The sequence below is a fragment of the Myripristis murdjan genome, chromosome 21 (assembly GCF_902150065.1).
Source record: "Myripristis murdjan chromosome 21, fMyrMur1.1, whole genome shotgun sequence".
Lineage (NCBI taxonomy): Eukaryota > Metazoa > Chordata > Actinopteri > Holocentriformes > Holocentridae > Myripristis > Myripristis murdjan.
Genome location: NC_044000.1, coordinates 31,975,503 through 31,997,445, shown reverse-complemented (window position 1 = coordinate 31,997,445; position 21,943 = coordinate 31,975,503). Strand labels below are relative to the sequence as shown.

Sequence of the window (21,943 nt, the reverse complement as noted above, 5' to 3'; positions counted from 1 at the left end):
ATATGACACCAATTACAACAATTAATGACAATAAAATAAGGACAAAAAGTTGACAAGGGAGCCCTGTCTTTCTTTTTCCTTTCGACAGACATGCAGACAGCGCACTTGAATGCGGCACGGCACAGAATCAGAGACAGAGAGCGAGGACAAAAAGTGGGAGTTTGTGAAAAGTTTATTGTGAAACGACAGAGGAGAGTTACAATAAGTTAAGACTCGGGGGCTGGAGCGGGTTAGGGGTGGATTCACGTTGGTGGCCAAGTCCTGGGCCGAGCCAGTCACTTCCACTGGCGGGTAGAGAGCCAGCCGGGCAGTCGAGTGACGGGAGGGAACAGTCATCATCGTCACTGCACCTTCCCCTCCGTCACTGTTCCACTGTGAAGACGACAAAATACCTCAACGAGACGACGTGGAAGGGTGCGGGTGGGCCGTGATGGGGAAGAGTAAAAGAAACGTCTCGTGGCAAATGGGGGCGGCTTCCGATAGAGGAGGAAGAAAAAGCACCAGTTGGACAAAAACGAAAAAAAAAAAAAAAAAAGTAGAACAAAAACGAAAGAAAGGTTTAGAAACGACATCTCATAGTCCTTTGTTCCCCCTGTTCCCTCCGGTGGTGCAGGAAACAGCGAGGGGATGTCTCGACACCATGGGGTCTGCATGTACACGATGCTCAGCGCGGCAGTGCCAGGGTCCTTACACAGACATGATGTGTTTGACAAAGGCTGCAGACGGAGGCCGAGGCACAAAACACACACACACACACACACACACACACAGAGAGAGAGAGAGAGAGAGAGAGAGAGAGAGAGAGGAGGACAAGAAAACTGTTAGCCAGGTTTCACGATTCAGTTAAAGCTGTAACTTTGCCACTGCATGTACACTGTTTGATCCAAGTTATATCCAATATATTATCCCACATGCAAAAATACATCATATTCAAGTCTGTGGACATTATACGGAGGATGGAAAATTATTTTTTAAGAGTTAACTTAGTATCTAACTGTTTTTGTATTTTATAAACCTTAATGTCAGTGATCGTGTTAGTTAACCAGAAGTAAACTGTAATTGCATAATAATAGTAGTAGTAGTAGAAAAGCTATTATAATTTATTATATCATTCCTTATTATAATTTTTTTTTTAATCTTTCCATGTTATTTAATTATAACAGGTGTTATAATTTGTTATGGTTTGTAATAATAATAGTAATAACTTGTTAATGAAAGTATCACATTTTTGCATTGTGACTAGGACAAAATGAGTAAATAAGTACTTTAAATTAGTGCATTTTGTAGAATAATATAGAATACAACAGAATTTCTGCTTATTTTTATTTTATGGCAATTTGTGTCTTGTCCTTGAAAGATGCATTATTGATATGATTATTATTCGTATTTTTTTTATTTTTTATTATCATTATCATTATTCTTACTAGTAGTAGTAGTAGTGGTAATAGTAGTAGTAGTATAATTTTTTTTTTTTTTTTAATTATTATGTATCAGAAATTGTAGCTCACCCTCGTAGTTGACGCAGCCGTTCTCGTCCTCCTGTCCCTGCATGAGAGCATCAATCTCAGCCTCAGTCATCTTCTCTCCTGTGGGGGGAGACAGAGGACAGCCAATATCAGTAACACACACACACACACACACACACACACACACACACACGCCTGCCGTGCCCAGTAGGGGGCCTGCTGGGACTCACCCAGTGTTGACAGGACGATGCGGAGCTCAGCACCCATCACTGTGCCGTTGCCCTCCTTGTCGAAGACGCGCAGACCCTCAACGTAGTCGTCGTATGTTCCCTTGTTGGGGCTGTTGACGATGAACTGCAGCATGGGCAGGAAGGCCTCGAACTCTACTCTCTTGTTGGCCATGTCTGCATGGAAAACACAACAGGCACATGTGAGACATCAGACCACCAACACCTAAACTCTCCTTTCACACACCAGCATCGACCTGTACGACTTGAATTTGTAGTACACATGTTCAAACATCAAGCACATCTACGCTACCTGAGAGGGGAACCTTTTTAAGGGTGAACTATCATAAATAATCAATACTTGCATTCCTGAAAATGTAAAGATTTTGTTATATATGTGGTCATAGCTCACTGACCTTTTCATTACCATGACAACACCGATCAGATCAATACCTGCTTTCCCACATAGCCCTTTAATTATAAATCGCATATCAGCCATTCTTTGTCATCAGCCTCCACTATAATGGATTTAATGCAGTTTGAATGATTATTGTAGAATTGATCAGTATTACACTGCTTGTCAGGACACAGCAGTAGTAGTACTGAGAGTATTAACTGTAGTAGTACTAGTGATAGTTGCAGTAGAAGCAGAGGCAGTAATAGTAGTGGTAGTACAAGTAGTACAATGATGAGTTTTTTGCACATTTTTCCCACAGTGCTGGAGAAAACAACGTATTTATGTAGTTTTTGTCTTGAGGATTTTTCACATTTCACAGCAGCTATCAGCTGATCCGTCGCACATGTCAGTCAAACCCCAGCACCGCCTCACTGATCTCCATCTCATTAAATGTCGGTGCCAGGCCGGCCCCCCTGTGACGAGCGTGTCCCGCGTCCCGCCTCTCACCTTCAGGAGTGGGGTTTCCCAGGATCTTTGCCACCTCCTTGTTGGTGGGGTTCTGTCCCAGGGCGCGCATGATGTCAGCGATCTGGTTGTAAGCCACCTTGTTGTCACCCACCCTGTCGAACAGACCGAAGGCCTCCCTGTAGTCTGGATTAGAGGGACAGAAGGGAGTCAGTGCACTGTGAATGACTAAAATATTCATGTAATATTCTCATAATTATCACAGGGACATATTGTGTGTCTCTGATGCTAAATAATGAGTTTACAGTGACCTGATTGTAATTTATGATGCTTTTATTGGACATTTACATTGTTGTTTGTGCTACTTTCTAAACCTTATACTTTTATGTATGTATTTCATATACTGCTAGTATTATTATAGGTAATATTCCTGGCATATGGGAACTATAGAAAGAGATTTGCCAGAGTATATTATTGTAGGTGTCGATGACATTTAGGCCAAATATATTTTAGGCTGCCAAACATAATTTGGATGGAGCAGACATATGCACAGAATAACATATTTCCAGTACATTTTAAGTGAATTTCATTTAATTATACCAATATATTATTTTATTTTGGTTTATTTTAAAATGTATTTGATTTTTTCTAATCTATTTATTTTTTCATTTTAAAATTATTTTATTTTATTTTAAATCTTTATTTTATTTATTTTATTTTCAAATTTATTTTAAGTTATTTTATTCTGTTCTATTCTATTTATTTATTTATTTATTTTCCACTCAGTGTGGGATCCATTTCTTTGCCACTAGATGGCGGCAGCTCCTGTCCAAACCGTGGCGAGGGACAGCTACGACAAGGCAGAGACATTTCTATGGACTCTGTTATTATGGACTCAATGGACACACTTCCACTGGAGGCTTAGCAACCCTCTGATGTGATTTGCATCCCAGCTGTCTCCTTCCCTCTCCCTCGGTGGGTAGTGGCTCTTTTAAAAGACCGCCTTGGAATTGATAAACATAGCCGAGAATATGAGCCCCCCTCCTTTTAAAGGCAAGGCCGTCTGCGGTGACCCGGGTAAAAGCAGGGAATGCTGACTCCAGTGTAACCAGCAGCCAGCTGAATGGCAGGGCTTCTGGAGGGCCGGTAGTAGTACACAGGTTGTCATTCCAACCATACACTCAACCAGCTCACCTTTAACCACAGTTAAAGGTGAGCTGGGGTACGTGGGGTTTAATTCACCCAAATGAGTTGCTGTAATGTTTTCAAGGTCTATTAAAAGTTTTACTCCCGCTCCTGACTCATACTTCCACGTCACCGGCAAGTGCCCCATAAATAATGCCCAGTTGGTAATAACATGCAGGGATTGGCTGGATTGATTTGTGATGCTCTGCACTGTGCGGAGGGATTCAGCTCATTAAACAAAGCCCTACCAATCGCTCATTTCTCTCTAACCACGCACAATGAGGGGCCAAAAGTCTCACCGCTTCTCACTACAATCAAATACTTCATCAGCTAGTTTGTCTGATTAGCTCTGCGCCCTGTGGCTGCAGGTGCAAAGGTGCAAAATTAGCTGGTGAAGTGTTTCATTGTGATCAAAACCTCAATACACCATGACTGGACACCAGGCAGATGTTTTCAGACTTTTTCATCTTCCAGACCTCCATTTGAGGAGATTTAGACTCGTATTTTGGTTTGTGCTGTGTATTAAATTGTTTAGAGTCATACTTGAGCCCTGACAGTCATAACATTAAAGTGTTACATTAAAATAATCCCTCAAAATTTTTAATTAAATTACTGTATAGTGAAATAAAACCATTCCTCATTTTGCCGAGGCGAGGGCCCTTGGGGGTCCCCAGGCCTCACTTTGAAAACCACTGCTCTGGCATCACAATGTGAGACTCCATCTTAAATGAAAATGAATGAGTATGCATATCAATTTAGAAACAATGAATGGAAAAAACAAACACTGAATATTACATCTGTTTTGCAAAAAAGGTGTCTTGACACAAATCTGTAGTTGCTATTTGCGTCATCCAAGCTGATGGAAAGCCATTTATTTGATATTTTGTTTGAAAATGTGATGAAAGTTCGGCTGACAGCTGGGAGGCCTCCTGGCTTCCAGTAGCCATTATCAGATGTGTCGAGGCCAATTATGCATTTGTAATTAGCTCTGAGCTAATGTTCATCTTTCAGGGAGGCTGGCGGCGGCCGTGCACCATCCAACTCTCCAACTTGATTTACTGGTCACTGACACAGACGGTAGTTATAGTGACAGCTTCTCTGGTTTTGCCTTTCGGTGGTCCAAGAGATACTTATGAGGGGAGATTTATGGGGAGTGTCACACGGCGTCAAAGGTAAAATGAGGTTTACTCACCCTCCATCTGGTCTGGGGTGAATTCCACCTGGAGATGAACACAAAAAGCCATGAGAGTGGAGCATACAAACACACAAGAAGCCCAAGACACTGAAGAGCCCTCCAGTGCACTCATGCACCAATAATACATTACAATAACCTGTGTGTGAGTGTGTCAGATGTGGTATTTCTGCACAGCAGGTATAAAACTTTGATACCTCTAGGTGTGTGAATCATAAAGGTCATTTGTTGTCGACCTGCTGGGATTGCAGAGCTCATACGCTTGCAGAACAAAAGATGATCTTATATATCTCACCGTGTTATTAACACTTATATTTTTCCATGACTGCATACTGACTTAGTGCAAAAAAAAAAAAAAAAAAATGCACTGGAAATGCACTCCAGTCCCTCTGAACGCAGCACCAACAGCACTGACACCCCCATGTAAAACCACCCTGTCATTTCTAAAGTCAAAGATCCCTCCATGTTCATGTCACTGTAATTACATTAAAGCAACAACACAAGCACTGGCATTCATATGACCAGCACAGACTGGCTGTTCCCGATAATCTATAGAATAATCAATGAGGATTAAAAAGTAAGCTCTGCCAAAATTAGCTTCACGGTTCAACGAAGGCACCCGATCTGTGGAGGTCCATCTTTAGATACATTAACATCTCCACATTTGGTGGCACCCTGTGTTGCCATCACACTTTGGTCACGGCCCTCTCAGTCCAATCCAGAGAGCCGGGGTGTGGTTTGGTCAGGCGGTGAGCTATCCATGGTTCTAGTCAGTCTCCTCTGTCTTCTGCACAACTCTGACACAACTCTGCCGCTCTCACCAACTCACTGCATCCACATATACAATTTAACCTAAAAGATGCCCTTTTTTGCCTCAGGTTTATTAAAAAATCTGACAGAATAATAAAAATGTCATGTCAGGATCCCTAGAATTGATACATATTAGACTAGAGACCCACATTTGATCAGCTTTATCCAAAAAACATCATCTGAGATATTTTGCATTTAATTTGGTGCAGGAATTGACAACAAGGCTACCTGTGCTGTGCCTAGTTTAAATGAAACATAAGATAAAAGTTCCCTCACTGTCCTAACTTCAGATGAATGAACTGATTACTAATTAAAAATTCGTTTTGCCTAGAGGGGGGTCCCATGCATCAAACAACCCTGGCCTACCCATCCACTCTGCTTTGGGAACCACCGCACCAGGCCTACAGGTAATTCATACAGCTTGGTGTGAGAAGACTCCCAACTCTTCCTGAGCAGCCATCATCCCATCACCCCACCTCCATCACCTCCCACCGTCCCCTCCCTCCGCAGACTTCATGCTCTCCCGGTGTACCTTGACGGCAGACAGGTCGACGGCGGCAGGCTTGGGAGGGGCGGCTGGTTCGGGTGCCGGTGCAGGTGCTGCTGGTGCCGGTGCCGCTGCCGCTGGCTTGGCTGGTTCGGCCTTCTTGGCAGGAGCCTTAGCGTCCTTCTTGGGTGCCATTTTAGCAGGTAGTGATTTTTGGACTACGGTGACCCTGTAACACTGACAATTCCCGGTTCGGGTGACAACACAAGGAGTGTAGCACTGAGTGCAGCGGACTCGGAGCAAGAGATCACCGTCTGGGCGTATATATATGAGGCTATTTTTCCTCTTGGCCCGCGTCAACGCAGCCCCCTTGTAAGGATTGGACAGCGGAGGGGAGGGGTGGGGGGTCCTGCCTAAACATGGACTATGGGGCTGCAGGCCAGAAAGTGTTTATTTAAGCCATATATCTCAAATGAAAAAAGACAACATCGGAAACGGCGTAAGGTTCCCTGAGGTCATGTGGTGATGGTGATTCCCGCTCTGCTCCAAGCAACGGTCGGTTTTACGCACACCGTTGCGCACCGTGACGCACAGTCCGGACCGAGCCGAATTGGGCCAGGCGAGGCTTTTGACGTTACTGGATGATGCTTATTGGATGATTTGATGATAGTTTGACATTTATAAACAGGCGAAATATGACTTATCATTCAAATGTGACCATTCATTTCTCTATTGCTGTGTAATTCATGTCACCTGATATATATATAAATATGAAAACCTAGCAATGAAAACCTCAGTCAGTATTTTCTATCAGGCCCTTTCTTCCGTTAGTGTGAACCTACCAAGTGCACCTGGGGGGTGGCGTGGGGTGTCACTATAATGTTTCATGATGTTTCCCAATCGCTCCACTAATTTAAGCAAGACCAAATCCAATATCGTCAACAACTTACGCACTCTAGCAACACCAATGAAACTGCAAAAGAAAAGACTGAAACCATATTTTCTATTTATTCTATTCTATTCTATTCCACTGTATTCTATTCCCTTCTATTCTGATTGAAGTCAGTCTCTGTCAGGTATAATTTATGCAACGACTGGTCATATGTAAGGCAGGGTTTCCCAAACACAACATGGTATGTGGGGGAGTGGGGAAGTGGGTCACACAAGCAGCAAATTTAGACTTCAGCCACTTATGGTCATATGTGCCAAGCTCTATGTATGGTAACAGAGTAAATCAGGGGAAACACACCGAAGCTCAGTTACCCTGCTTCCTCATTAAGAAGTACTGGAGCTGATCTTCCTTTTTATCTTATGCAAATCGATGTGACATCTAGCTGTGACATAAACTGTGTGAGGAGGAAGAGGGGGAAAAAATGATTTGTGCTTTTCCAAAAACACAGCACATTTTATGTGTAATACATTCTACACATTGGGTTTTAATGCATCATTTAAACCTACAAGACAACAAAATGATATTGGGAGCAATTTAAGAGGAAGAAAATTATTGACCAAACTAATTAACCATTTTCAGTTTACCAGTGTCTCCACACTGGTGATGGATCAGTCTTAGGCTGGACAGGTGCTAATGATGATCCACGGTTTAACTGTAGCAATTGAAAGCATCCAGCTTTGGGTAGAATGGCCTTTGAATATGATTTTGGACCTCCTTTGGTGGTCTGATGATCATAGGGTGAGCGTCACCACTATTTCTCCCGGGGGAGATGTGATGTGAAGACTTCAGGAGCTGAAGATCTGGAGGAGCCTTCAGCTGCCGATGCCAGTAACTCAGACGGGGCTAACAGTGCAAATTCTGCACCCTTCTTTCTCGTCTATATCTGTCTCTGCAGGCCTGCCCCTCCCCCTCCGCTGACAGAGCCTAGTAGAGAGGGAACTGGATGATTTCCTCCCCCTTCAAGCCCTTTCTACCCCCTCCTCCTTCTTACTCTCTTTTATTGACCTCGTCTCCAGGAGGGCAAACCAGAGAGAACCTCAGTCCCTCAGCTGTCATCAGCGCTCGCTGCTGGCATCTCGCTGTACCTTCTCCCAGTCTGACTTCCCTTCACTCCACCCCCCCCCCCCCCCCCCCCCCCCCCCCCCCCCCCCACACCCCCAACAGGAACTTTGTCTCTGTCCTTGCACCTGTCCTGTGGCCAATCCAAGCTCTACTAGAGAATCTTAATGGTTTCAACAGCCTTAGGATCAACAAGCGGGGCTGATAAGAGACCTTAAGGCAGGTCAGGCTGTCAAAAGAAATTAAAGAGAGGCATCAAGTTTATTTGATAATTAAGTACACCAAGATGGTTTTTATCCAGTTTTAAGAACAGACTCAAAGAATAACAAGTTGTGTGATTGGTTCTTCATGTTAGATCCCATTACAAAGATCTGTTTCACATATTTGCCAGTTGTCACATTAAGTAATTTATTCACTTCAGGCATTTAGCAGGCACTTTTGTGAGTTACAGCACAATGAGTAGGTAAGTGTAGATCGGCTGTTGCAGGGATCGAACCTGTAACCTTTCTGTTATTGAACAGCAGCTCTAATTAGTCTATCCTCCTGACATTTCCATAATTCCCATGACAAATCATGCACTCAAAAGCATTTTCTAATCAAAAGAGTAAACCTGCTCTGCATGGATGCAACGTTTGCCCCAGCAGCAGGAGCAACCAGGTCTCTAAAAACACTTTATCACAGCGGGACTGAGTCATGCTAAGTATCAAATTAGACCAGATAAATCATCAACACTAAGCCTGAGTAAACATGTAATCCTTCACTTATTCATAAACACCGTCCCACCCCCTTGTGAAAGCCATTCTGGAGGCGTGAGGTCAGACCCTTAAGGTGGGGGGAGGGATAGGTGGGTGGGGCGGGGCGGGTGACTTTAACTGTATAGTAAAAGGGCAAGGCAGGTCTGCGATGGAGTGACGCACGCCATCTGTAGATCAGTTTCAGCAAACACCCCCAGAGCCAGACATTACTGTCCACGGTGGAAGAGGAAGCAGAAACTCAGTTGAAAGGTCAACAGGTATTTTTTTTTTTTTTTTTTTGTCCCACCATCCTGTCCTGCAAGTTTTAGCCTCGTGCTGGTTGGGAGGACATCTTGGATAGAGTCTGAAAAATGAGCAGACTTGAAACATGCAAGTCAAGGAGGATTATTGCCAGAGAGTATTGCTAGTGACAAGTACCAGCCTCAAATTGACAGGTTTTACAAGCCGATTGGAGTTTCAGTAATGCAAACAGTTCCCAGAGGCAGAGTTACTCTGCAGGCGGAAATGATTTCATTGGTTAAACCATGATGGGCGGAGCCAAAGAACCGCAGTTTACTTGTGCTTATGAGTGCAAATGCATAACCTTTGTATGTGTATGTGCTCATGAAAGAATGTCATGCTCTCTTATTAAAATATATATATTTTTTTAGATTAAAAAAATGCATCACCTCTGTATGTCCAGTGGTTTGATTCCAGTGGGTAGCATTTCCTGTTAGCTTAGCATAAACACTGGAAGTCAGTGGGAGTCGTTAGCCTGGCTCCATCAGAGAGGGAAAAAGAAACCTTACAGCAGCTCTGAAGCTGTCTTGTTTACACAAAGTTTCATGTTTATTTGAAATACAAGTGAAAAATTAAAAAAAAAACAAAACAAAAAAAACACACAAAAAAAAAAACAAGAATGATTTTTATTCTTTGATATTTCTTTTGAGCAGAGAGATAAGATTAAACTTTAACAATCTCAGTGAAGGAAGTGGGACATAACAAATGGGGAGCAGCATAGCATGGTTGTTTATCGTCAACTTTGTCTTTGCAAAATTTATTTCATGTAACTTCTTCTCCCATTCTGGAGAGACACTGCAGACGAGATGAATCAGCACCGTGCAGCTTGTTAAATTTCAATGATCTCATACAAAGGGATGACAAACACACTCATCCAGTTTTAATGAAAAAAAAAAAAAAAACAATCACATGTTTGCATCTTTGCAAGCCAAGTGGACTTGACGAGGTGCTCTTTGGGGTTGCATCAGCTTAGTTTGAGGCGTAGAAGGAGACGGTGAAAACCTGCTGTTTGGGGTTTGTTTGTCGCAAACCGGAATGCGTGGGTCGATGATTTCTGTCTCACCTCGTCCACCTCTACCTCAGTCATCAGGGGAACAAGCGTCATATCTCATAATATCACTTCCGGGTTCGCTTGAGGACAGGCGCTTCCCTGCCTCCTCCCAGGAACGCTGATGTGATCCAGCTCTCCGATGCCTTGTCGATGCCATGCATTTCCATCGATCTCTTCAAGTTCTGTTTCGGTCTTGACTCCAGTTTTTTCCACTGCATTTCCTATTTGGGTCCTGTCATAAAACTCATGCCAACACTAGAACACAGTTGGAAGTGAAATACAGTAGAAAACAGCGCAGTAAACTTCACTCGTGTTCCAGATCCCAGGTCCAAACTATGTTGGCTCTGAAGATGTGAGCTCTGCAATTAAAATTGTGTGAAGGAGAGAAGACAGAGGGGATCGTCAGGGGTCTTAACCTTACTGGGTTAGGGGTGACTGATGACATGCGAAGAACCTGAGCTTCAGGAAAATCTTGCGATGAGTTTCTTGAGGTGTAAGATTATAAGGGATGGTAGGAGGCTTGGCAGGCCACTGGCATTTTGCCTACGTGACCGGGAGAGAGTTCAGGAAGGAGGGAAGCCGCAGAAAACACAGATGGAGTTTGATTGTCATGAAAACATGCAACAGGGGGGTCAGCCAGTCGGTCACCTGTGATGACTAGAGAGTAGATTTTGGACTCTGGTTCCGTCCTCACCGTTTCACAAACTCCCGGCGCTTCCTTCCACGTCCCTGTCACCCCCCTCCAGCCCCATCCCAAAAGAAAATCCAGGCGCTCCAAAAGGAATGAGGCTGTAACTGAGCCTGAGGGGACAGATGGGACCTATTTATAGTCCCCTACAGAGAGGTGTGAAGTTTCTTGGGATCTCGAGGAGTGGGGGCCATGGCTCCTTAAGGGGGCTGATGCAGCCTCGGTGGCCTTCATGCTCACTCTGTCTCTGTCTCTGTCCGGCTGGGATTATATGGGGGCAGGCTAAACAAAGCCCCTCGCTGCCCTTTCTGCTTGTGACTCTGCATCACTACAGAGGAAACCTGATACCAGCCAAGAAGCAGAGTCCTCCTCCTCCTTGTTCTCCCACACTTGGTCGTATTTTTTTCTACAGTGTGCTCTAGAGATGGTCACAAGTCGTTGCCCCACAGACGAGACACGCCATGATGCCATTACCCTAAACAAGGCCAGTGACGCCATGTGCAGGTCTTAGAAAGGACATTCCTCGTTCACTCACGTTACAGAACATGCCTAGATACCGAGCAGCGATGAGATCCAAGTACAATCCTCAAGATGGTGATAGTAGCGTATCAAATAGCCTACCTCCATTATAATTGGCACTTTACAGTACATAGAATTAATTTGGACTCTGGAAGTATTTGCAGCAGTCAGCATGGGAACTTTCTGGAAGTCCTCTCTTGAGAAACACTGACTTCACGCTACTTTGAACAATTAAAAGCGAAGGAGAGTATGGGACTTCGGACCAGCCATATCATGTTTGCTCAGCAACGACCAAAGGATCGTATTCTACATTATCTGAAGCTGGTTTGCGGTGGTCTAAGGGATTGTGTGTGTGTCCTGCTGTCAGACAGTGCCACAGTCATGTTATGATGTATTTTCCTGCAATCTAACCTGTTGATTTGTGTCCACAGGTAACAGTGGAAGCCTCAGTGCTGCCCTCTAGTGCTGCATCTGCCATAATCTCATTTTAATGGGGTGAAATAACTTTCAGGCTATTTTTTTAAATTGTATTTTTCTACTGAAGAAGCTTTTTTTTTTTTTTTTTTTTCCACGATTACAGGATAAACAATTGCAGGTCATTATTTCATGCTCAGGCTATTTCACTGGAGACTACAAATATGGTGTGCATTTCTAATTTCTAATTTGGACTAGGTGTATTATTATATTGTATGTATTTATTGCACTGATCTTATTTATTCCAGGATCAATAAACTATATATCTATATGTCTATCTAGTAAATCCTGTAATGGCACACGACTTGGATCAGGACAACAAGGTTTAATGGACAATGTGTGTTTTTTTTTTTTTTAGAACCAATGCTGATAATTAAAATCTCAAGGTAAAAGCACCCCTGAAGTCAGTGTTTCCCAAGCCTGAAGCATCAGTCCATCACAGGAAACTCAAGATACCATTACTACTACTAACATTAATAATGACAACACTGGCAATGAAATGTTTCTCTGTGTAACTGTTCAAGGAAATGCTGATAAATTATACGATCAACGTAGATATAATCAAGCAGGATAAGATAAGACATGATAGGATAGGACAGGATAAGATAGGACAAATCTTTATTTTGCAAGGGGATATTCAGTTGTCCCATCCATCACATCAGGCGAGCGACAAAGAATGGCTGATATTTGTTTTTTAATGAAAGGCTGATATCGGCACAACAATATATCAGCCCGACCCTGAGCCGAACCAATGACATCCTTGAGACAATCATCATTCTGGATCATCAAAGTGAATCATCCATCACTGCTGTCACCTCAAGGCCAAGGCTGTGTTTGGAAACCTGGCAGGGAGAGGAGAGGGAGCCGGCCCGACTATTTCGATCCTCTTAAGCCTGGAAAACGTCTGAAACTCACACTTGAAACCGCAGACAATGTGGGGTCCCTCCACTGAGGACAGACACTGGAGCTCATTAGGCCGCATGCCAGCCAGTCAGCGCAGGGATTTAAAAAGTCGCTAATCACAGCCTCCCACTGATAAAGGTCCATACATTGCACAGGCTTCTCATGTTCTCCTGACCATCGCCTCGTAATTTTCCATCTTATGTGGATGTATCATTATGGACACCGGGCGCTGGCCTGGCTGCTTTCTGAGGGGCACAACTGTCTGAAAATAGCACTAACACTCAGTCAGGACCACCAGCAAGGACAGAAGGGAGCTCATTAGCTGCTAGCATGCCTGAGCGGGAAGCTCTCTGCTGCTTTCAACCATCAGACCTCTGAAAGCTGCCACAGCTGCTTTCAGCAAAAGTCTACCTGGAAACCCTCTGTAGTCAAAAAGCAGCAATAAGCTACAGTCTCACATCTGATAACACAAAGTAGATCTTCCTAATTCATTGAAGGGGAGCAGTGATTCCTTGGTGTTTCTTTAGGAATCGCTGTTCAAATAAGTTTGTGGCTGATAATAAGGAGTCTGGTGTGTCAGATTTGATCTCAGTGCTGTGGTCTGACTTTGCAGTGATGTAGTAAAAACACAGGTGAACTATAACCTCTGTCTGGGTATCATGCAAGCAAACAAGAGTCAATTATATGTACAAAAAAAAAAAAAAAAACACTGATTTTGTCTTTTTTACCTCTTAAAAGTCCTTCATCTAACTATCGATGCCACTCACAAAGGTATACTACAATTTTATGTGTGTAAAAAGGAGGTAAACTCTATTTTGCAGATAAAAAAAGGGTAAACTGTGTTTAGGTGCTGCTGCTTTTGCCTCCTCTACAAGTAACTGGACTGATGTGTGGACTGGGGTTTGGGCAAAATGAAGACCCTGATCGAAACACTGAAATTTTCTCCATCCAGCTTTTTTTTTCTTTCTAATATAGGAAATAACTGAATAATCTCCCTGCTGGAGGGTAACAAGGTAACAGAATTATTGTTCATCTCGGCATCGACTGGCATCAGTTATGCTGTCACTAAAAGGATTGATTTCGCCGGTGAGGTTACACACTGAATATGTGACGTGCCTGCACCGGCTCAGCCCATCACACATCTGCCAAACACATTTCCACGTCTGCTGCATGTCAGGTTTCTCCTGGTTACATGCAAATGAGGTGATGAGTAAATAGTGGGTCCGTGCACGATGCATTGAGAAGAAACCATGAGGATTAATGACTGTGTTTAATTTTTTTTTTTTTTTTTTTTTTTCCCAAATTTGTACTCAACTGGACTTTGCATGAAAGATATAACAGAGGGTTTAAATTAATCTGCCGACATCAGTTTGGAGCAGCAGCTGTCCCGTCCAGGCAGGTGGGCGGAACTGTGTGTGACTAAATGTTTAAAATGAAATAAGAAAGCATGAAACTTTAATGATGCCTCCAAGGTCAAAGGGCGTAACTCACTGAGTTCCCTGTGGCTTTGTGCAAAGCAGGAACTGACTTTACCAATTCCCACATGGCCGCTCTTGTGCAGAATAACAATGGCCAGCATGCCTGTGAACTTTTTTTTGGGTGGCCACCAACTCTTGACCCAATCCGAACACATCAAGATGAGTGTTTCCTGACATGCTCTTTGTCAGATTAGTTTGGGTATGCTAAAAATGTATGTCACAGACACCAAATCCACAAGACACAGAGAAAAGAACACATTAAACATGCTGTATGATTTGGTTGTGGTTGCTGCTGAATCTAAAAAGGTCACACTTGATGAACGGTGCACTGGTTTATGTTGCAGAGGGATTTGACATTTGATAAAGTGTCTTTATCTTTGAGGAGCAGCAGAAGGTCATGAATCTGTCAACCGGAGCAACAAAACAGGAAATGATTTGTTCTGTGAGTGGGGAACAAATATTTTGTTATTGAAGGAATGCAAATCGAGAATGAGGAATTGTTCTATTAATATGCATGCAGCTGAAATGAAATTAAGTGTTTCACATGATTTCACCGAAGACCAAGAGTCATGATTTATGACACAAACACAGCACCTGCTAGGTAGAGACAGGCTTTAGGTGTCATGTAATGTCTGAAGCTGTTATGGTTTGTACTACAGGGTGAATGATGCTGTAACCTCTCAGCTGCAGCCTATAACTCATACAGATAAAGCTGCAGCGACCATCACCTACACACCGAGCCACGCTGTGATGCCACGACAACACGGCTCAGTCAGTTTGCATCTGAGTCTTTCCAGGAAAGGACCACTGGAGGTCACCAGTGCTCTGCAGCTCTGCAGGACAGCCCGGGCTAAATTTAGACTGGGAACCTGATTTGGAGTGTAGCTTTGACCGGGGGCCTATAGGTATTGGTTTCCACATGCAAAGGAGCCACGTTAAACTGGGCATGGACTGGGCATGAAACAGAGATGTATTAGGCTCAAACATGAGGTATGCAGTCTGGTTGGCTTGCTGATTGATGCCTGGGCAGCTGAGATGATCAAATTTTGTTTCAAATGTAGTGCACTCCTCCTCTCTCTCTGATACAGAGGATTTAAAAGTGACATCTGAAGTTTTACAGAGTTATGCTTTCAAATCAGTTTTCTGGGGGCTGGAGGAATCCCTGATCTGGGTCCCATTACTCACACCCGGTTGGTTCAGACTGCTGAACCCAGCAGAGCGGCAGGCAGAAAGCCTTCTGCACCGATGGGCCAGTCCTGCCATGATCAGCAAATCCAGGCAGCGCTCTAATCCCACCGCCGGGGAGCCTGGCCATTGTCCGTTTGCCTTTTGCAGGCAATTGTCCCCATAGAAAAGAGCAGGTTGCACTGAGAGCGGTGCACAAAAGTAGAGTGAAAGTCAGCTGATTTTTAAAACAATTCTATGATATGCCAGTGATCATAACTTTGTGGGCCTAGCTGTTTCATTTCCATTTTTTAACCCGCCTGTTTACAGTTTTGAAGTGTTCAGACACTTTGGCAAGAAACCTATCAATAAAATCCAAATACATTAAGAAAAGAGATCAGTGAAGCAATAAATATAGAAAAACCCACATCCACAAACACACGAATGAATGAATTTGGTCATTAAGAATCAAAAGGGTTACTGTATTGTTTAAAGTGTTAAGTTTTTTAATGTGTATATTAGTTCCAATTTGCAACTAGTAATAAATCGAAGCACTCTCGATCACTGGCCAGAGTATGGGCGTTTTCCTCTAAACCTATCCAACCGCTGTGCGCTGCGCCGCGGTGAGAAAAACAACGGCTCGGTGGCCACTCCGCGTCGCTTTGCATCATTCCAGCTGTCCCGCGACACGAGGGAAAGCGGAAAAAAAAAAAAAAAACCTCATCCATTCACACCAAAAGAATATTCATCCACTAGTTTAGGTTATAGATATTTAGCTTTCATCATTGCCCTCTTCGAGCAAGCCCTGGCCACAGTCTGTGCGGTGTTAGCGAAGGAGTTAGTAATATGACAAAAATCCTCTCAGCTTACAGCGTCGTTAAATCCCTGAGGCATGGATGTCTGCTTAGCAGGAGAGTCGGGAGCGCGTCCGCCTGGCTGAGACCGCAGACGAAACTTTTCAGTGTGAAGGTAAGGTGGTGAGTGACAGACACTGTTCTTCACAAAACTTTCTTTCAACTTACCTCGCTAACTTAAGTTTGCAGCCACTTTCCTCCAAAGTAAGGCGGCTACTGCCGTGCAGCCCCGCGCCTCTGACTGCCACCGAACTCCATTAAAAAATCTGTGAACTAAATGCTGCCGTGCTTATAGACAAATACACACACCACTTACAATACGACTCAAGGTGTTTTCTTAGGTAAAATACCTCTATCTTTAATTCGGCATAGGTTCTGTACCCCAACCAGTTCATATTTCAATATTATGTCAAGTTAAAATAAATCGTTAGGCGGTCATTTCGAGTGTGAGCCGATGAATAAAGTTGCCTTTATACTGAAATAAGTTCTTATTGGTGGATTGTGTTCATGCCGAATTGGAGAGAGGATTTTTACAATTCAGATAAAGGTATTGAGCCATATTTTGTGGTGTGCATTTCTGCAAAAAAATATGTTCCCCACGCAAGAGTAAGCGGCATCTCCTCAGTGTAGTGACCCTGTGAGCACAGATGTGGAGTTCAGTGTGGGTCAACTGAGTTGGAAAAAAAAAATCACTTAAGGACTGCAGTGAGAGCTTTGTTGGTTAGGTAAACGGCTCATTTGGCCTTGGCATGCAGTAGCTGCGTTGCTGTGTATTGTTTTAGCACATCAAGTAAGTCATTGCATCAGCGAGATTGCATCATGCTGGATACGTGGAAACATGTTTACAGGCATCTGGCCATGTTGAATGTACAGGTTTCCACCAGCAAAATCAGACATGCTGTGGATGGTGAATTCACTAAAACTTTACCTTTACCTTCCCTTTCCTTTGCACAATAGTTTACTGATCCTCATGACAGAAATTAATTGTATATACTATAATAAATATCCCAGTATAAATCTAATTGAAGTTAAATTAGGATATTATCCTTGAAAGGGAAAAATAATTATGTGTAAAACATTGATTTATGCATATATTGATGCTTGTCTACCTTGTTATAAGCAGGGCTGGAAGTCATAAGTTTTCAGATTTTTAGCTGGGTATGTTTATAAAATTGGAGTTATGTAGTTATTATTCAAACTAGGTGACACTTGTAGCTGTTACATTTTCCCATTCTCATTCCTCTGGCTCTCAATCTCCCATTTTTTGTCTTATCTTTCTTTAACACATCCTTTATCACACACGCACACACACATAGAATACAGAACAACAGAAATGTCTATCTCAGCATTCACTGCTTGATTCACTGCAGGCTTCACTTCCAGGATGAAGTCCCAGACGTTCTCCAGTATTTTTTTGCACCCAAACTAAATGCCTATCCCGTGAAGTGCACAAACCTCCAGAAGTTTGTCGTGTGGTCTTCCCAAACTCTCTGTTTAAGAAAAGGCAGTACATCAGCCTCAGGTGTGCCCTGTCTGTTTCTCCTCTCCCAGGCCCAGACAGCCCACCTCGTCCTGGAGGATGGAACCCGGATGAAAGGCTTCTCCTTCGGGCACGAAGTCTCTGCAGCCGGGGAGCTGGTCTTCAACACTGGCCTGGTGGGGTAAGAGATGCTGACGCAGCCCCGATACATTCGATCTGAGACAAAATAGTGCACAGGAGCAATAGCAGGTCAGGTTTTAGATTGCACAGCAGCAACAAACCAAAGAACAGTGGAAAAATGATCAACATCCAGTCAAATTAATCCCCGTGTTTTCCTCAAACTGCCAAATATTGCAGGAAATAGGAAAAGAGAATTTTTTGTATCCAGAACATTTTGTGCATCCAGTTCGTTTTGAAAGGATTTCATAAGGCCAGGGGATGTAGAGTTAATTTCGGAAAGGTTTATTGGTTATAATTTAGATAACTGATGAATCAGTAGTCCTTTATCAAGTAAAGATTGTAGACATTTGCTGATTCCAGTTTCACTAACATCATTAAAACACTAAGATTTGATTACTTTTTTGACTTTTTTTGACTGCGCACTTGTTTCACAGCTGAAGGCGTCTTTTCTTATTATTTTCAACTGGGCTGAAGTGTTTGCAAGCAGCTTGTGTGCACCATGGGCTTCGTGTTAATCTGCTCTGAGTGTCTCATGTTTTTTTTCCTTTTTTTTTTTTTTTGAGGAAGCCCTGAGTTGAAAATAACCGTCCGTTTGGCAAATAAGAGATCAGTTTCTGGTTAACTGAGCTAAAATGCTGCTTGACAAGTGATGGACAAGAGCAACAGCAAAAAAGACTCTTCCAGCACTTCAGGAAGCACCTTGTTAAAAAAAAAAAAAAGGCAGTAGGGCACCTCTTGTGTTTTGCTGGTCTGATCCCAACCTGAGGAAGCACTTTGGCTCGGCTAACTTCCCATGAACATTTGCCGTAATTGTGACACTTATTTGACTGATTAATCCATGAACCTGGAAAATAATGACTGGATTAATTGACAATGAAAATAAACATCAGTTGCAGCCCTAGTAGAATTTACTTGCCCCCTGGTTTGAGACCATGACAGCAGCCTGATGATGGCACAAAATCCTGGCATGAACATCCTGCTGCTCCCTGCTGCTCCAGGTACCCCGAGGCTCTGACCGACCCCAGCTACAGGGGCCAGATCCTCACCCTCACCTACCCCATAGTGGGGAACTATGGTGTTCCCAACACCCAGGAGCTGGACCAGCTGGGCCTGAGGAAACATGTGGAGTCAGACCGCATCCAGGTAGGAGGCCTGGCAGTGATGGTGCATGCCACAAGTTTTTGGGTTTGAGGATTTTTTTTTTTTTTTTTTATTATTGCAGATGCGACCAGAAACTAGTGTAAGTTTAGTTGTAGTTTCATTCATTTGCACATACTTAAGACTACATAAATCCAAATTATAAAAACAAAAAGTAAAAGATTTGTCAGGAGAGGTTGGTCCCAGAATTGTCAAAAAAACATTAAAGACTGACTTATGCATCACTCTGACTTTGGCTCAGTTGGTAAAGCCACTCTGCAGATCCTCATCCTGAGCAAGTTTTTCACTTGGCTGTTTTCTTCTTCCTTTTTACACCTTCTCCTAAATCTCCAAGCACTCAAGTTGAGTCTTAGCCACATGGAATATGTGGCAGCAGCGGCCTCAGGGAATAGTCATATAATCACGCAGAGAATGCAGTTTTGCAGGTTTTAGTGTAATGAGTGTTTGGTTGTTGAAGTGCTGTAAACTCCACAGCTGGGACCATATGCTTATCTCTGATGCGTATTGATATTTAGTCCCATTGCCGACAACCAATCTTTACTTCAAATCGATTTAGTAATAATAATATCGATTAAAAAAAAAAAAAAGGAATCATGAAACCTAAGCAAATAGATTTTTTCTCCCCACCCGTAGTAAGAACTAACTTAGGTTTACGTCTTATGAAGCAAAGACAAAAAGTGATTCTGCTTGGTTTCACATACCTGAAACAAGCGCACCACGTTGACTTTGGGCTCTTGAACCCGTGAGTTAAATGGAGCGAGCCTCCTCTCGGTATCTGTGAATGCCTGACGTTGTGCCTTGGTGCCCGCAGGTGTCGGGCCTCCTGGTTCAGGACTACAGCCACGAGTACAGCCACTGGAACTCCGTCAAGTCTCTGGGCCAGTGGCTGCAAGAGGAGAAGGTTGGGACGCACGGTACCAAACACTCGGTGTCATCTCAGAAAGGCAAGAAGAGGGGCCGTGCCGACGTTAAATTTACATTCTTATTGTTGTTTTTCAAAAGGTGCCTGCGCTGTTCGGGGTGGACACGAGGATGCTGACTAAGATCATCCGGGACAAGGTAAGTATGACTGTTGGACTTGAAGCAGCTTTTATAAACTGGTTGATGGCTCAGATGATGATCTCTTTTTTGTGTGTGTGTGTGTGTGTGTGTGTGTGTTTCTGTTCAGGGCACGGTTCTGGGAAAGATTGAATTTGATGGTCAGCCTGTGGAGATATCCGACCCCAACCAGAAGAACCTGGTCGCCGAGGTTTCAACCAAGGTAACAGCTGATGGGCGTTATCGTTTGGCAGCAGGGACGGGGCGAAATGCTTTTCTCACGATATGTTTCGATGCACAGTGTTGGCTTTAAGACATAAAAGAGCCATGGCAAAATAGGACTGAGCAGAGCTGTTATTTCTGAACCACCAATCTTTTTTGTGATGGCACTGGCTCGCTAGTAACCTATTTAAAAATGTTGTCATTACAAAGTTTCAGTGATTGAATTTGGATGGAGAGCTTGTGAAATATTAATGGATTAGTTGATAACTAAAGCAGAATAAAATTTTGCCAATATTGTGATTCATTTTGCTGTCCCACAATATACACTCAGTGTCCACTTAATCCACCTGCACAGTCTAATCCAATCCAATCCAGCTGTGGTGCCATAAAGTTTCCTCTCCTGCTGCTTATAATGCTCAGCTTTTCTTGTTGTCTCAGTAGAGGCTTTCATTCACTTCTGTGTTTGGCACTGAGCTCATAGTTAGTGCTGCTGTTGGACTGGACTGCATATTATTGAGAGGCGTTTCCACTATTATGTCCCCCCTCATTGTATATAAACAGGGAGGTCAAAAAATTAGAAACACCTCTCAGTATAATGCGGTCCAGTAGCAGACCTCTGCAAACTACAACCTCAGTAATAAACACAGAATTAAAGAGACACATTCTGCACAATGTCAACACAAACTGAACATTATAAACTTTGCTAGAAGACAAAAAGTGGACACTAAGTGGGTATTGTCACATTTTTGCATCGTTATTGAGTTTCAGTATATCATATCATTCCTGCGCAACTTTTTTTTCCTTCCTAACACTGGCACAGTAAAATAAATCAAAGCATATTTTCTCATTGTGGCGTTGAATTGCTGATCTCTCGGTGCTGCGTCCTCCCTCCCCACCAGGAAACCAAAGTTTTCGGAAAAGGCAACCCCATCAAAGTGGTGGCTGTCGACTGCGGCATCAAACATAACATCATCCGCCTGCTGGTTAAGGTGAGAGACGCCGACGCCGACGACGGGGGCAGGCGGGGCCGCGGCTCAGCTGAATTCAGTCTGTCTGGATTATGAATTCATACTGACAGCTGGCAGTGGAGCCGCTGTTTAGCATTTGTGTGTGTTAGTCCATCAGCAACAGCTGTGGAAAACCTGTTAATTGTCAATACCAGTCATGTAGATATCACCTGATTGGAGGGGGGACATCAAATATTGGACGTAATTAGGGAAGAGTGAGGCAGCAGATTCCACAAAAAGGAACTTTATTTTGACAAGAACTTCCCCTTTAACATCGTCAAGTGGTGGGTCTGTATTAATTACACAAAGAGAGGAAAATGTATGACAGAAGAAAGGAGCTCCATGTATTTTCTCATCTTAGCTGTTCTTGAATTACCAAACAAAGTCTCAGACGCTCTGAACAAAGTTAGAGTCAAATTTAAAGACAAATATTACATTAAACACTGGAATCAG

The 21,943-nt window shown here is 43.3% G+C and overlaps 2 protein-coding genes across 2 annotated transcripts in view; one reads left to right on the top strand and one right to left on the bottom strand.

The window, feature by feature from the left end:
* Window positions 1–161: 161 nt before the first annotated feature.
* On the bottom strand, window positions 162–6,512 carry myl1 (myosin, light chain 1, alkali; skeletal, fast). The gene is made up of 6 exons (XM_030080465.1): window positions 6,275–6,512; window positions 4,933–4,960; window positions 2,598–2,741; window positions 1,697–1,870; window positions 1,509–1,586; window positions 162–716 (listed from the first exon to the last, which is right to left on the bottom strand). Exons 1-6 carry the CDS (start codon window positions 6,422–6,424, stop codon window positions 688–690), a joined length of 603 nt encoding a protein of 200 aa, XP_029936325.1. The 5' UTR covers window positions 6,425–6,512; the 3' UTR covers window positions 162–687.
* Window positions 6,513–16,296: 9,784 nt separating this feature from the next.
* Window positions 16,297–21,943, top strand: part of cps1 (carbamoyl-phosphate synthase 1, mitochondrial) — a 121,764-nt gene continuing 116,117 nt past the window's right edge. The window contains exons 1-7 of the mRNA XM_030080764.1: window positions 16,297–16,520; window positions 17,957–18,066; window positions 19,064–19,208; window positions 20,035–20,124; window positions 20,226–20,282; window positions 20,392–20,484; window positions 21,383–21,472. Of these exons, the coding sequence (XP_029936624.1) occupies window positions 16,398–16,520; window positions 17,957–18,066; window positions 19,064–19,208; window positions 20,035–20,124; window positions 20,226–20,282; window positions 20,392–20,484; window positions 21,383–21,472 (708 nt within the window). The 5' untranslated portion in view covers window positions 16,297–16,397. The remainder of the gene's footprint in view (window positions 16,521–17,956; window positions 18,067–19,063; window positions 19,209–20,034; window positions 20,125–20,225; window positions 20,283–20,391; window positions 20,485–21,382; window positions 21,473–21,943) is intronic.

Excerpts from the sequence above, each read along its gene's own strand:
- myl1 (XM_030080465.1), bottom strand. The coding sequence starts at position 6,424 with ATGGCACCCAAGAAGGACGCTAAGGCTCCTGCCAAGAAGGCCGAACCA. Across the intron at positions 4,961-6,274 it reads TCGACCTGTCTGCCGTCAAG|GTGGAATTCACCCCAGACCA; the intron begins GTACACCGGGAG and ends GTTCATCTCCAG. Across the intron at positions 1,871-2,597 it reads GGGAAACCCCACTCCTGAAG|ACATGGCCAACAAGAGAGTA; the intron begins GTGAGAGGCGGG and ends TTTTCCATGCAG.